Raw genomic sequence first — 17,165 nt, forward strand, 5'->3', positions numbered from 1 at the left:
TTTTTAGTAGAGACGGGGTTTCACCGTGTGGACCAGGATGGTCTCGATCTCCTGACCTCGTGATCCACCCGTCTAGGCCTCCCAAAGTGCTGGGATTACAGGCTTGAGCCACCGCGCCCGGCCAACATACAATATTTTAAAGAGTCACTTTTAACTGTTTAAGGTGACTGATGATATGCTGAGGACATCACCTGTTTATGGCCCTAGACTTCAGTGACCTGAACAGAGTTAAAGGCTTTCCTGGTTTTATTGCTGACTTGATTGTTATTCCTGGAATCAACTGGATGTTCTTTTCTTGAAATACTCTGAACAGTTTGAGCTCTGACAAAGCTGAAATGAGGTATTAAATGGCCATGAGAAAAATCTCTGTATTTGTTAGCTTATGACTCATTCATAGGGATTTGTAACTTTCATCATATCATGGTTTGCCACCATGTTGACTGTAGTACTGAGAGAGGCTTTTGTAACGTTGTTAAAATTATTGCAATAATTTATAATTCTAAACCAATTCACTACATGGATATTAATGAAGAAGAGAGTAGTTCTGGAAAAAATGAGACACAATTTTTTAGTTTCCTTATAGTTTGATTATGAGCTAAAGGACAGATAAACTTTACTTTTTAAAGTTCCATCACCTTTTCATCCACCCTAAATATGAACCTAACCTTGTTTTAGTTTCTGCTGACATCTAAAACAGTGTGCTGCAGCTGTGCCTTTTTATTTCAAGCAGGTAATAAAGTTATTGCAGCAATGTTTTCAAATCAAGGTGAATAAAACGCCATGGTAATGCATAGGATATAAAATTCAGTATGCAAAATTTGCAGTTTCATTGCTGAAATGATTCTTCTTAATTTAGCACTTTAGACAGCAGGAAAAAGCCATGTCATAGACATTAAATACTGTAATTCTACAGATCTTGCATTTCAAAAACTGAATATATATCACACAGGGACTTGAGAGACAAAATCATTGTTGGATATGAAGAGCAGCGTATTTAGCATCAGAATTTTCTACCCTGAATTAAATTTTTGTTCAAGGGACACACACGCACACAGACACATATACACACACACACGTATTAGTACAATTATATACAATTTCTTATGGATCTTATATATTCGAATTAGTTTTAAAATACATAAATCGGAGTGTTTTCTTCACATGGAAAATACTTAAAACATTTTAATTGATGTGATTTGTTGAAAAGGCAAAAAAAATAATTAATGCTAGAATTGTAGCTGTGTGTTTTTTTTTTTTTTTTTTTTAACAAGCTGGGTAAATCATATGATTCCACTTGGTCAGTAAGCAGTTGCTTAGAATGTGTTCTTTGGTTCCAGTCAACTAACTCATTTAATTAAATAGTAACAATTTGTAGGCGCTATGTATCAGTGTCAGGGCATTTGGCTTGCTACATGGTTCAAAGTGTGAGGTGTTAAATCTTCCTTTTTAAGGGCTTAATGTTAACACCTGAAAATTAAATAAGTACATAAATAAAGTTTTGGTTGTGTTCTCCAAGTGTCGATTCTTACACTAAATTGTACGTTTTAAAATAGGGAATAGGTAGAATTTACGTAGATTTTTTCCTTCCTTCCCTCCTTCACTCATTCCTCCTTCCCTCCTTCTCCCTTCCTCCTTCCCCTCCCCTCTTCTCCCCTCCCCTCCCCTCTTCTCCCCTCCCCTCCCCTCTTCTCCCCTCCCCTCCCCTCTTCTCCCCTCCCCTCCCCTCTTCTCCCCTCCCCTCCCCTCTCCTCTCCTCTTCTCTTCTCTTTTTCTGATACAGGGTCTCACTCTGTTGCCCACACTGGAGTGCAATAGCATGATCCTGACTCACTGCAGCCTCAACTTTCCCAGGCTCAGGTGATCTTCACATCTCAGCCTCTCGAGTAGCTGGGACCACAGCTGCCACCATACCTGGTTAATTTCTGTATTTTTTGTGAAGATGGGTTTTCACCATGTTGCCCAGGCTGGTTTCAAACTCCAGGGCTCAAGCGATTTTGCCCCCCTCAGCCTCCTAAAATGCTAGGATTACAGGCATGAGCCACTGCTCCCAGGTGATAAGTTTTTCTTACAGTGGCCTGGGTATTTGGGGGCATTGTTAAGGCAGTCATTCATTCTATAATAATAGTATTGAACTTTGTCAGGTGCTACAAGAAACACTGGGAATGTAATGATGAGAATGTTTTATGGGCACATAACAAATTGTATTGAAAAACAAGGATAAAAGAAAAAGCTGTCACTCATGGTCCTGGAGTTCCCTGGTCACTGCTATTAACTTTTTGGTATATTTTCTTCTGTTTTTGGTGGTTGCTGAGTTTGTTTTTTCAAGGATATACTTTTTACTTTTAAAAGTGAAAACTAATGATATTTATAACTTGTGTTCTGTTGAGAAGTTACACCATGATTTACCTCCCATTTCCCCATCATTGATTATTTTGATCACGTTTTTACTTTACTTTTAAGCAAAGACTGAAAGTATCTCCTTATGATAAATTTCTCAAATTGTTATTACTTTACACATATCTATTTCCTGATATATAAATTATTTTCCAAAAATATTGTTATCAGTTCACTTGCCTATAAACAATTCATGTACTCACATGCCAATTTACATGTGTTTGCCTGGCCACAGTCAAGCCCATGTTAATAAATGATCACTCCCACAGCCACAGAACTTGTACTCTCCACAATATTCTGCTCTATTGCCCTTTTGAGAAATGGAAATATAAGTGATGTAGATTTAGGTAGGGATAAGTGGTGAATTTATTATTTTCAACATTGTTAAAATTATTTTCTATATTGTTGAACTGTTCAAGAGGAACCTATTATTGTTTTGGACTAGAGAATTTTTTTTTTGCTTCAGATTTATTAGGTTATAATTAACAAATAAAATTGAATATATTAAAGTTGTACAATGTGGTCTTTTGGTATATGTATGCAATTTGAAATAATTATCAAGCTAATTAACATATATTTATCATCTCACCATTTATTTGTGGTGAGAATATTTAATATCTACTCTCATAGAAATTTTGAAGTTTACAATACATTATTATTAATTATAGTTAACTATGCAATAATTATAGTAGATCTCCAAAATTTATTCGTCTAAACAAATTCCATATGCTTTGAATGTTTCTCCATTTCCCTATAAACTCCCCGCCCTGCCCTGCCCCGGTCCCCATGGTAACCACCATTCTACTCTCTGCTTTTATGAGTTCAAGTTTTTTAGATTTCACATATAAGTGAGATCATGCAGTATTTGTCTTTCTATGCCTGGCTTTTGAACAATTGCCCCCAGTAGGGAGCCATTGGGAGAGAATGAAGAAACTTTGTTTAGCTAAATATAATTAATAGTAATAAAAATATAGTATAAACAAACATATATAATATCCCATTAAATGGACACTATTATTTGTAAATCTTTTTTCCCCTTTTATCTAAAGTTTTCTACCTACTTACCATTGTGAAATCATATGTACTTATTTGATGATTCTCAGAAGTTATTCGTGTGTGAAATATTGTAAGCATAGGTAGTGAGACACAGTACACACTCTTTCCTTAGTTCATCATAGCTATATGCAGACACCTATCTAATTTTCATAGAGATCGTAATACATAGTAGTAGCTCCTTCTGATTGATACCTACATAGATGCTGGCATAAGGGCCTCAGGTCAGCCAACATCCATACTTTGTGGTGTCTTAGCATTAACTTTATTTGACCAACAGTACAAGCTTATGAGCCACCTAAGTAATATGATTTGAAAAAGGTCTCCAGGCCAGGTCTGGTGGCTCACAACTGTAATCCCAGCACTTTGGGAGGCCGAGGTGGGCAGATCACCTGAGGTCAGGAGTTTGAGACCAGCCTGACCCACATGGTATAACCCCATCTCTACTAAAAATACAAAAATTAGCTGGGCATGGTGGCATGTACCTGGAATCCCAGCTACTTCGGAGGCTGAGGTAGGAGAATTGCTTGACCCTGGGAGGCCAAGGTTGTGGTGAGTCAGGATCACGCCACTGCACTCCAACCTGGAAAGCAGACTAAGACTCTGTCAAAAAAAAAAAAAAGTATCTATCACTTGAATTGATGATTTTAAAAATACATTTTAATATAATAAAACAAATTTAACTAAATTCTGTTACTGTACAAATATGTAAATAAAACTTAATAGTTGTTTATATTAAAAAATGTATAGAATTTGCTGATTACATTGTAAGCTAAAATATGAGCTAAATTTATGATGAGTTGTTTGAGTCCTAAGGAACTTGTGAGGATTGAAAATTTGAAGTTTCAGAAAAATAACAGTGTAAAATCATAAAAGAATTCTCATAAATATATCTGGGTTGCAGTTTTTAAACTGGCATGCTGGGAGAAACCTTATTAAATCTAAAAATTTTCAAATGTACGCTTCTTATTTTAACATCTAAGGAAAAATTAAATTGTGTCATTGTACATATGATATTTAATGTTCAAATAAATTGCTTCTAAATATGAATAACCTGCTTTCCATTTGTTATGGGAATAAAGGTCATCTTTCTATTCATCAGTGATATTAAGTTTCTTGAAATGGTCAAGAATTTATTAAATTGTGTTACCAACTTGTTGACATAAATTAAAATCATTTAAAAATTATTGTAGTGTAAGCTGATAAATGCCTGAATTAGATGGCCCAATGATGTCATTCTTCCTCACCTTAACCTCTCTCATGTCCATTTTCTTGCACTTCCAGTAGGTAGTGGGGAAGAAAACTAAACAATGAGAAGCATTGTGAATTTGTTGTCTAACAGGAACCAGAACTGGATAAAAATTTTAGTGAGGTAAATTATAAAGAAACAGTAAAATTGACTTCAACGTGATTCTTTCATTTAAGTAAACAAATGGTAGCAAATAAAAGATATTCCATCTCCAAGGCAAACATTCTAGTGTTGAATGTGTTGATGGAGCAATGGACTCCTATAAAACATAATTTTCATCATCTCTGTTACTCCCTTTCACAATAAATAGTAAAAAGAAAAATATGGGCCTGGTGTGGTGGCTCACTCCTGTAATCCCAGTACTTTGGGAGGCCAAGGTGGGTGTATCACGAGGTCAGGAGTTTGAGACCAGCCTGGCCAATGTAGTGGTGACACCCTGTCTCTACTAAAAAATACAAAAACTACCCGGGTGTGGTGGTGTGCACCTGTAGTCCCGGCTATTTGGGAGGCTGGGGCAGGAGAATAGCTTGAACCCAGGAGGCGGACGTTGCAGTGAGCCGAGACTGCTCCATTGCACTCCAGCCTGGATAACAGATGAGACTCCGTCTCAAAAAAAAAGAAATATGATATAGATAAATTATTAACTTTTAAATAATCTGCTACTCTGAACCCAGCTCAGAAACTTTCATAGGTGAAGTATTTTCTGCTCACAAGTGTTCTATCAAACTGGAGAAAAAGTGGAGTTGAAATATCTGGCAGGAGGAAGGATGAGATCATAGTCCATGTCTGTGGTAGGCTGAAAAATGCCCCCCAAGTAGATTCTAATCCTTGGAACCTGTGAATGTTCCTTATATGGACAAATGATGTTTGCAGATGTGATTAAGTTAAGGATGTTGAAATGGTGAGAAGATCCTGGATTATACATATGGGCCCTAACTGCAATCACAAGCATCCATATCCATATGGAAGTCAGAGGGAAATGTGACTACAGACAGGAGAGGAGAAGGCAATGTGAGCAAATGAAAGGAATTTGGAGGGATATGGCCACAAGACAGGAATACCAGCTTCATCAGAAGTTAGAAGACTCAATCAACTGATTTTTTCTTAGAGCCTTTGTAGGAAGTCTGGCCTTCTGACAGCTTGATTTTAATCAAGTGGTACTGATTTCAGATTTCTGGCTTCCAGGACTTGGGGAGAATTTCTGTTGTTGTAAGTCACCAAGTCTGTAGTAATTTGTTGCAGCAGTCATCGGAGAATAATGTAATATCATTGCCTCCTTCTATAGTGGTCGGGCTAATCCTAGGATACTTTATGTCAAGGCCCTATTCACAAATAAAACCCTTAGGAAGGAGGTAGGATTGAGAGGTATTTAATTTATCTAATTGGGAAACTAAATGTAGAAGTGTCTTTTGCCTTGACATTTACTTTGTGCTGACTTTTCCTAGATTTGTAGTTTCTATTTCTTATTCTGCATTTTATTAATTAACTGAATTCTGGTAAGTGACACATGTGTTTGTAAAATAGCATTATATTAGGAATAACAGAATGGGAATATTCTTTCATAATGATTTGCTTGATTTCAAGACACTTTTAAAAATTATTTGAAATAAAAACAAATAAAACAATTTGAATATATAATTGGGGTTTTATAATAGGTTCAGTTCTAGAATAATGAATATAAGTCATTAATTGAAAGTTAATTGGTAACATCGGCAAAGTTTATCTTATAGTTTGGGGATTGCATGCTTCAGTTGATACTGTACAACTGGGATTTATTCGCACCACACCTCTGGGTCTGGTTGTGTATTAAGTTATGAAGAATATTAATATTGCTGCAGAACAATTACTTGTTCATTTGTGAACTGATTAAAATTCATGCATAATTTATGGAAATGAATAGAGATTTTATAAATAAGCCCCATTGTTCTCAAGGGCCTGAAAACAAAATACATATGCTAATATAAAGCTACTTTTTACCTCCAACATAAAAATTTAATATATAGTGGTATATTAACCTCATTAATGCTAGATTTTACATCTGAAAATCATGCTGTAAATCAATATATATGCTTTTAAGCCTCTCTTAACACTGCCACATTTCCAATGAGCAATTGCTTTGATTGCTGGCCTGCCCCCATTTTTGGCCTGACCGTGGCAAGTAAGATGGAAAACTGGCCAGAGTGAACTACTACCCTTCTGACCAAGTCTTGACTGATTCCATCAAACTCATTTCTTCATGTACAAACAACACTAGTGTTGAATATTAATTTTCATTATTAAAATGTATATGCTCTATGGCAAAACAGAACAAAGCAACCTAGCATCACACAGGGCTTGTTGGTGTATTTAGGAGTTGAGTCTTTAAAAATTCTTCAAATAATGCCTAGTGCACGAATGAGGAAATTATAATATGAAGAAGTTAAATAATATATTTAAGATTACACCACTATTAATATGTAAGCATTTTTTCTAATTAGGTTTCCAGACTACAAATTTTTGTTTTCTTTTATATGTCACTTCCCTAAAAATAGACATGTTGGAATTAATGTTATGCTTTACTTTTTCACTTACTTCTCTTCTTTCTTTCACTTGTTTCTTATGTTGTGGTATGGCTATTTTTTCTTTCCTTCCTCTCTCATCTTCTGCTCTCTTAGGTTTTCTCCTTATTTTCCATAGCAGTAGTGTGCAGAGTTTTGATTGGTGAGATTCAACATTTGATATACACACATAAGTTCAGGTTTCAGAATATCTATAAATGTATGATTAACTATGTTTTGCTATGTATAATTCACTTGGCACATTGTTCCTGTTTATTCTACCCCTACACTGGGGCAGAGCCCTAGTGAGCTGTACATTTAGCATTCTTTCCTACTTAAATTAGTTAGTGTATGAGCCATCTGGAATGAAAACAAACATTGCACATATGAGGCAACTCAGTTTATTCACAAAATACAGACTGCTTCTTAAAATATGTGCAGCATTTAGGTAATCTCGGAAGACATTTACATTTTTTCTGTTATGTTCATTTCTCGCTTCAGTTTCATTTTAGTTTAGGGTTTGAGAATACATCAACTTTCTCTCTGTCTATGAAAACTTTTTAAAACTCTGAGTATAAAAGTTGTTAGAGCAGTTGGTAAAATTTCATGGTATGAAATGTCTAGTTCTGTCTTTCTGTAGTTCATAAATGAAAATTCTAAACTGTTTATTTCATTCAAACTTTTTTCTTTTGTGAATAACTTCTCCATTGAATTCAGTTGTGAAAATGGAAAGAGTTCACCTGCTATGCAATTTTGACTGCATATTGTTTAAACAATTTGCAGACTATCAGGAATGCATGTTGTAGTTAAAGTTTATAAATCATGTGTTAACCACTTTTTTATAGAAATTATAAATGTTTGCACTTCATATAGCATATGTTATCATCTTTGATCTTAGTTTTGTTTTTGTTTTAAACATGAGCACAGTGAATCCCAAGGTCATGTGGTTCTACCAATAATTAGTTTAAAAGTTATTGCCATAATGAGCCATGAATACTTGTGAGGAGTAACTTATGTCCTTCAAGTGATTTTGGACAGAAAAGTATTGATATTACATTCATGATTTATCAGTCTTTTTTTCTATATAAATTTCAGTTTAAAATAATGAATTCATTGATTTCTTTTTACAGTGTCTCCCCTACAATGTTATATGGATACCCAATGTGTAGGACAGCCTAACAATTAATAGCTATTCAATTAATGTTTGTCCATATGAATTTTGAAAGAATCTTCTTGAAAATTACTTTAGCCTGTGTAGCAGTACAAACTAGGTAATCTTATTCCTAATTTTAAGGTTGATTGTAATTCAGAGGCTTTTAAGCTAGAAAACTATACTTTTATACAGTCAGGTTTAACAAGAAAATCCTGGTCTGCACCTGAACATTCTTGTTTCATTTAAACTGACATACGAAGGTAAAACCTGTCTACAGGCCTTGTTCGCATTATGTTTTTTCATGCAATGCATTGCCATTGAAATAAAAAATCCAACTAGAAAGATATTGATTATGTGCTCATGACTTCCCTCTATTTGTGCCTTCTTCAGTCCACCCCATACCTGGAGTGGGTTGGGATGAGGGAGCATTTTGTGGTTGTGTGTAATAGTTTTACCTTATGTGATTTGCTCCAACTCTTAAAAAAAACTTTTAAATCAATTTTTGAGTGATTACTACTTTATTAAGATTAACACTTTCTTTAGGTCTTTTGACTTTCCCAAGAAAAATGAGAAGTGTTCCATGAATTCAGAGAACTTCTTGACTTATTACTCCTTTTGGAAAGACCATACGAACAGAGCTATAGCTGTTGAGTCCTTCATAAAGTTCAGTGTCTCATTTCAGCGACATTGTTCTAATGAAAGAAAAAACGTGCTTTAATATGTCATTCATAATTTCTGTAAATTCAAACGTTGAAGTAATGTTTTCCAAAGTTTCTTTCAAGCAAAATGTCTTAAGATATCCAAAATTAAATTATAGTGTGCCTTTGACATTTGAGTTTAATAGTTGGTGAATTGCCTTATCTTATGCTGCTCCCAAAAGCCAATGATGTTTAGTGATTTGTGATTGTGCCTAGGTGTAAATTTAAGTTTGTCATACTGTGAGGCAGGTTTGTGGAAACAAGTTAGCACCGGGCATCAGTTTCTGAGTTCAGTTATGCTATTCTTTCTTCCTTTACTCATCTGTAGAAACTGTGGAGAAGTAGCAAGGAAAGCAAACAGAAAAATACCTCTTGGTCATAGTTCATGAATGAAATAAATTGTGAAAGATCAACTCTACTCTCTTAGAAGCTAATTAGAGCTATCCATATCTAAATATTTTCTTTTTATTTCCTTTGTATACTGTGCCTTTACAAGATTATCTCCTAAAAAAAATGTGTTTCCAATAAAAGAAAAATTATGTTAAAATGGTCATATGTACCTGCAAACTTATATGTTCTTTAAAAGTACAATTGTCACATCATGCATGTTCTAGTTTTCTTTTAAGTATTTAGTATGCATTTCTGATAAATGATCCATTAAGCATTTAGGCCTTATTAGACATTAATATAGCTATGATTATTTTAAATCTTACTAATTGAAGTGCCCACTCATCTTTCCTAGAACCACCAAGACCCATTGCTCCTCCTCAGCTACTTGGTGTTGGGCCTACATATTTGCTGATACAACTAAATGCCAACTCGATCATTGGCGATGGTCCTATCATCCTAAAAGAAGTAGAGTACCGAATGACATCAGGATCCTGGACAGAAACCCATGCAGTCAATGCTCCAACTTACAAATTATGGCATTTAGATCCAGATACCGAATATGAGATCCGAGTTCTTCTTACAAGACCTGGTGAAGGTGGAACGGGGCTCCCAGGACCTCCACTAATCACCAGAACAAAATGCGCAGGTAAGACTGAGTAGCAGGCCTTTCTACCTTGTGAAGGAATCTAGCATAAGACACATTAATACATGCAGTATTGAAGGTTCTCCTTATTTGATATATGATATAGTCACACTAGTAAGAGTTCCAATGAATTAGGTAAATCATCACCTTGATTATGTCATAATTTGACTGATTTGAGAACATGGGAGTGCTTCTCTCTTATCAATCCATGATTATTATGAATCTAGAGTCTTTTATTGGCATGGTAATTTTGGTGAGCCTGCTACATATTCAGTCCAAAAATCTCTGATAGCTGTAATTGAAAGTATTATTAGGAGAAAAAATCAATTTAGTTCAAGCAAATACCGAATACTTTTTTTACCATGTGGAAATTATGTCCCTCAGTAATTTTGTTATAGTCAGTGTAAAGGCCACATCTTATAATATGGATAAGAAAAGTTAGTCTGGACAATGCCTCGATGAGATAACTATTTTCTTCAGAATGTCCTGTTGTTGAGGACAACCTTGGGAGCTTGACACCCGGCTGCAGATCACAGAGAGATTTTCCTTACATGTTAAGCCTTTCTATTGCCTTCCTCATGACTGAAACTGAGTAGTGAAAATAATAGCATATGGAGAAAACACAAAAAATAAAATTAAAAATTGTATATAACCAGACATCATGGTTCTTTACCATGTTACAATGGGAGGAATTGTTAGCTATGAATTAAAAGCCAAGAGTTTAAATATCTAAGTTACTTGAGTACAGTTTTAGTGTAGTGTTTATTTTGTCTTTTGTTTCTTGAGCATCTGTTTATCATTGACAGTATTGTTGGGCTACCCACCAGGGGTACTGAGCTACAATCCAAGCAAAATCCATTCGGTTACCTGATGTATTAAAGAATAAAAATTCTTTAATCCAGAATAATACTTATATATCAAAAGCTCTTGCTGAAAGATATTCACTAATAGGAAATTTAACTTCTCAACTATTAGCCTGAGACTTAGATGATAGAGATTCCAATAATTTGCTGATTGCTGTATACATTTATCTGGTGGTTGAAAAGGAGCTTAAGATAGAAGATGTTGGGTAAATCTCCATGGCTCAGCCTAAATCTCACAATTTGCTTTTCAAATATTCTGTATGGCTATGTCCTTTCAATCGAGGTCATGTGACAAATTGTTTCTATGATAGAAGGTAAACTTTCCAAGAGAGAGGCAAGTTGACTCCATAATCTCAACTAATCAGAGAAATCATTTAAAGAGGAAGCAATTTGGAAACTAAAAAGTAGTTCACTCTCTATTCCAAAACTAATATCCCATGCTAATATGCAAAATTGAATTATGGAGTCAATTTTACTAAAAATATTGCATACATATGTTTTCTAATAAAATTACACTTTTCTACATATACATAAATTTATAATGTATATATAAATTGTAACAGTGTTGACAGTTTGGTGTTCCATTGGTTTCCCTCTTGACTTCCTTTGCCCAAACTACTTTCTTTTAAGTATTTCACCTGCTTTATTTGTTATTTTTGTCAAAATAGGTCTTTAAAAATTTAGCATTACCACGCAGTGTATTGTTAATATAATGTAAGTTTTGTTTAACTTAGGAATTATTTGAAATTGGTTCCAGATGTGAAAGCCATGGAGATTGCATGTAAATAATGTTGTGTTTTGAAGCCAGTTATACTGTGTTAAGTGGATAAAACATGTTAATGAATATTGATTTATCCCTATGCTTATGTTCTGAGTGGACATTGGACTGTTTAAGTAAAAATATTACTATAAAGTGCTTTGAAGTATTTTATTCTGAGAATAGCCTTATCTACGTGAGAGGGAATAGAGGATAATTAACTTACACTCATAGCTACTTTCTTGTCTCACTCTGTTGTCCAGGCTAGAGTGCAGTGGCGCGATCTTGGCTCACTGCAACCTCTGCCTCCCGCATTGAAGCAATTCTCCTCTCTCAGCTTCCCGAGAAGCTGGCTTTACAGACACGCACTACCATGCCCGACTAATTTTTGTATTTTTGTAGAGATGGGTTTCACCATGTTGGCCAGGCTGGTCTCGAACTCCTGATCTACAGTGATCCACCCACCTCGGCCTCCCAAAGTGCTAGAATTACAGCCGTGAGCTACCGGCCCATAGCTGCTTTCTAACTTATAAATGCCTTGATATTTTGGAATTATACTAGTCTTTTTATCTGATTCGTTTTCTGAGAAACATTTAATTTGTGTATTCTTTGTGGCATAAAATGCTTTCAGGCTCAATCACTTGTAGTTTTACTCCCAATGGTATTAAGTTTGTTTTTAAAACTATCTTTCACATGTAATGAATCTTTATCACACATGTTTACCGTAGCTAATTAATGTCCTCATAAGGTATGTCTGCAAGATTTTGGGGGAGGGAAGTACTTATAGACTAGATTTTTCTGCAAATTTGAGAGAAACCATGGTTACTATTTCATCAGGAATGTCTACTAATCTTGCTCTATTATTAGAAAAGAAAGAGAAGCTTGTGTAAGTATATGTTGTATTAATTTTTAAACAGTGTATAAAAAGGAGAAATGGAACATAATTGATGTATATAGTATAATTAAATAAAGAGTCAGTGTTAGTTAGCATTATAATGTATGTCCATCTACTTCCCTTCTTTAAAATCCATTTCTCTTTCCCCAAATTTCGGGTCCCCCAGACTTGAAATTACCAGTACCACTACTGGCCTCAGCCCAGAAGCTCATATCAACGAATAGAACACAGTTTATGTTAACTATGATATTAACTAAATTTTAGTACAGATTGCAGAAACTTTAAATGCTTCATAATCTTGGGAAATACCTCTGAGACTCCAAACATAACCTTTGGAGGAAGTTACCATCTAATTCTGTTAAATTCTGCATGCCTAAATACTGGTTCTATAAGAGGAACTGAATACTAGATTTATAAACCATTCTTTTTTATTAGGACTGGGACTATTCCTTGTTACAGCTGTGGAATTTGCCATTAATATCATCTGACTGAATAAATGTTGATTATTTTGAAGCAGCTATTTTAATAGTCTCAGCATGTTAGACTAGGTGGCTTTAAAAATAAGTACCAATCAAAAAGTAAATTAGTTACAATTTACTGTTTTTAAAATTCCATTTTAAGGTATTTGAGACATTGACCTTTTATTTCTGATAACAGTAAATGTTGTTTATCTGATGGAAATCTGTCAATACATGATTTTCTAGCAAGTCAATACAAGGTTTTCCTTATTTATATTAATAAATTTTACATTTTCAAATGAAAATGTAGATTTTTTTGTGGCTAAGTATTGATTAATACTACTGTAGAATCAACATATGAAGTGAATCTATCATGATATTTTATTTTTACACTAATCCTGTGAGTTAGATATATTATTTTCTCACTTTTTAGTTGGTAAATTTAAGACCCAGGAAACAAAAACAAAACAGTGACTTGTCCAATATCAGACAGATGGGCCTCAACTCCTTTTCTCAGACTTTAATGGCCTTAATATATATTCCTCTTATTCCTATCATAGGTGATTTCCTCCCTCTTATAATAGTATAGCATGAGTAAATAACAGCACAACAAGTAAGATCTGGAAGAGATGTACATTTTAAAAAATGGAGTCTGCATGGCTAACTTATTCTCTGAGAAAACATAGGTTAATATTTGCAACTTCAGATTTATTGAAAGCCCAATTGATTAGTGCTTAACTCTCAAATATATGCTGTGTTTTCGATACTTTAAACGGTTAAAGTATAGAAGTGTATTATTTTATCCTTTTCTGAAAATATCCTGTCTGGTTGCCAAAGCTATTTTTTTTTTTCCTTCCAAAGTGCATTATAATCATTTGGTAACTGCAGTTAGTTGCTTCAGGGTCTCTGACTTAGGAGAAGTGGTAATTACAGCCTCCGAAGGCTGAAACCACTGAGGCCTACCTCGTGCTTCTCTAGGAACCTGAGACATATGATTATTTCACTGTTACTTTATACTCTGACCCATGCTATTGTTCACATAATGTTTCTTCAGGCACTTCAGAAATTTTTAAAAGGGTATAAATGCGAAGCTGTCTTAAAAGGGAAGTAATTCAAAAGCTCCAATGAACAATCAGAGAAAGTATGCTTGCTTTCTTTCGGTGTGTCCGTTTCCTCTGGGTATACCCTCTGGTATAGAAGCTAGACAAATACTGTTTCTCTTTCTCTTATTAAATGGAAATAAAATATGCCATCATCAGAAATTGTCTGTGTTGCATGCTTTGGCAATTGCATGTTAAAATTTGCTCTTTTAAATTGCCTTCTGCTTCTGGGTAACCCATTGTGGAACTGCTTTATGATTAACTGACGTTTTAGCAGCATCTCTCTCATAGGGAAGGTCAATAGTTCAGAGTGTCCAGAATATAATACATTTACGCAGTTGGGAAAACTACTCTCTACTCTTGTATTGAAGTTCAATGCTCTTGGCAATTTTCAGTGAAATATTTAGATCTATGAAGCAGTGAAAAGGAGCGTGTCTTATTTTAAAAGTAAGCATTTACTAAAAATGCATTTTTTTCTTGTCCTAAATCCAAAATGAAAGGAAAAACAAAACAAAATAATACCCAGGCATATACCAGAAACCACAAAGTGAGAAGTTAAATTTTAGCCTTTAGTCTGTAGCACCATCAGCAAAATGGTACCATATATTGATTTCTAGTGTGGTTTAAGATAGTTACCAATCACAAAGACTAGTAACCGTTAACACTCAGGCTAGAGATTAAAACAAAATAAACAATTCTTCCAAGAATTGGTTCGGTTTCACAATATAAGGATGACTTACTATTTGATTTAAATTGTTGGCTTATATCAATGCTTGCTTTAAATTTTTTTGAAATGCATGAACTGCTTATATATGATCTTTATATGGCTTTTTATTGTTTTTGAGCAAGAAATTTAAAAGACAATGCTATTATTATTACTGAATTCAAAAAAACTAAAGGTAAAAAGCCCTAAGAAAAGTAATGGAAGCAGTTCTTCAATATTCTTAGGAATCTAAGAATAAAATCCCATTTTAGATTTCTTTTTTGTGAGTAATAACCTAATTTTTGGTTTTTAGATTCTGTAGAGAATATTTCTGTTTGAAAAATATTTATTCAGAAAAGAACTTCTGTTGGCTTCTTTCTTCGTTAACAGTACTGTGTTAATTAATAGGTCTTCAAAGTTATACAACCAATGTCTTGCACTTAAGCTCCTAGAAGTCACTAGGGACCAGACCTATAAAAAGAGTAAATGCAAAGTGAAATGAATAAAATGAGAGCAAACTGCATGTTTTTACCTCCTAGTAAATACTGGTGATATTTTTGGGTTTCTGAAAATAGATGGACAGGTGGATTACTGGCTAACTCTGCGCTTGTGGTAGAACTGAGGCTGGCAGGTGAGCTGCAGCTAAGTATAACATAATCCACCTGTTGCCTAGTTGTTTGTATGATACAGACTGACATTACTAGATTTGTTTGTAAAAGGATCATCCCATCTCTGGAAGTTAAGGAAGGACTAGAAGCAGAGAGATCGTGAAAACATGCTTACATATATATAAATAAGTTGTAGTCTTCTCCATAGCATCTTTCTCATTTCAAATCAGAAACAGGAAATCCATAAATTCCTAGAAAATAGTATTCATAATAATCAAGAAGGTACTTTTATAAGGGGATTTTAAAGGTATGTTATAAGTGAATAACTTCATTGTTTGAATTACTTTTTCAAATATGTGAATTGTGCAATATTAATACACATGAAAAAATGGTATAATACATTAGATTAGAAGGGAAAATCATGAGAGATTGGAGATAAATTCAAGAGCTACTGTGTATCAGATGGTATGTTTAATTATTTCACAAATTTTAGTGAGGGCCCTAGTTGTACACATTGCCACACACAGGACTACAGAAGATAAAACATTGAGAAGACAACATTCCTACTCTTAAGGAATTGACAGGCTAGTGTTATAACCATAGCAAAACATCAGATGGCTGTAGATGTGTGGTATTATTTCTGAGGACTCTGTTCTCTTCCTTTGGTCTTTATCTCTGTTTTGGTACCAGTACCATGCTGTTTTGGTTACTGTAGCCTTGTAATATAGTTTGAAGTCAGGTAGCGTGATGCCTCCAGCTTTGTTCTTTTGACTTACGATTGTCTTGGCAATGCAGGCTCCTTTTTGGTTCCATATGAACTTTAAAGCAGTTTTTTCCAATTCTGTGAAGAAACTCATTGGTAGCTTGATGGGGATGGCATTGAATCTATAAATTACCTTGGGCAGTTTGGCCATTTTCACAATATTGATTCTTCCTATCCATGAGCATGGAATGTTATTCCATTTGTTTGTATCCTCTTTTATTTCACTGAGCAGTGATCTTTGACAAACCTGAGAAAAACAAGAAATGGGGAAAGGATTCCCTGTTTAATAAATGGTGCTGGGAAAATTGGCTAACCATAAGTAGAAAGCTGAAACTGGATCCTTTCCTTACTCCTTTTATGAAAATTAATTCAAGATGGATTAGAGACCTAAATGTTAGACCAAAAAGCATAAAAAACCCTAGAAGAAAACCTAGGTAATACCATTCAGGACATAGGCATGGGCAAGGACTTCATGTATAAAACACCAAAAGCAATGGCAACAAAAGCCAAAATTGACAAATGGGATCTAATTAAACTAAAGAGCTTCTGCACAGCAAAAGAAACTACCATCAGAGTGAACAGGCAACCTACAGGATGGGAGAAAATTTTTGCAATCTACTCATCTGACAAAGGACTAATATCCAGAACCTACAAAGAGCTCAAACACATTTACAAGAAAAAAACAAACAACTCCATCAAAAAGTGGGCAAAGGATATGAACAGACATTTCTCAAAGGAAGACAGGTGTACAGCCAACAGACACATGAAAAAATGCTCGTCATCACTGGCTATCAGAGAAATGCAAGTCAAAACCACAATGAGATACCATCTCACACTGGTTAGAATGGCAATCATTCAAAAGTCAGGAAACAACAGGTGCTGGAGAGGATGTGGAGAAATA

General features: G+C 34.6%; 1 protein-coding gene across 1 annotated transcript in view; it reads left to right on the top strand.

The window, feature by feature from the left end:
• The window catches only part of PTPRK (protein tyrosine phosphatase, receptor type, K), a 587,115-nt gene that overhangs the window by 340,913 nt on the left and 229,037 nt on the right, over window positions 1–17,165 (top strand). Inside the window, exon 7 of the mRNA XM_011951661.1 lies at window positions 9,827–10,120. Coding sequence (XP_011807051.1) covers window positions 9,827–10,120 — 294 coding nt within the window. The remainder of the gene's footprint in view (window positions 1–9,826; window positions 10,121–17,165) is intronic.

Source organism: Colobus angolensis, unplaced genomic scaffold, assembly GCF_000951035.1.
Source record: "Colobus angolensis palliatus isolate OR3802 unplaced genomic scaffold, Cang.pa_1.0 Scaffold322, whole genome shotgun sequence".
Taxonomy (NCBI): domain Eukaryota; kingdom Metazoa; phylum Chordata; class Mammalia; order Primates; family Cercopithecidae; genus Colobus; species Colobus angolensis.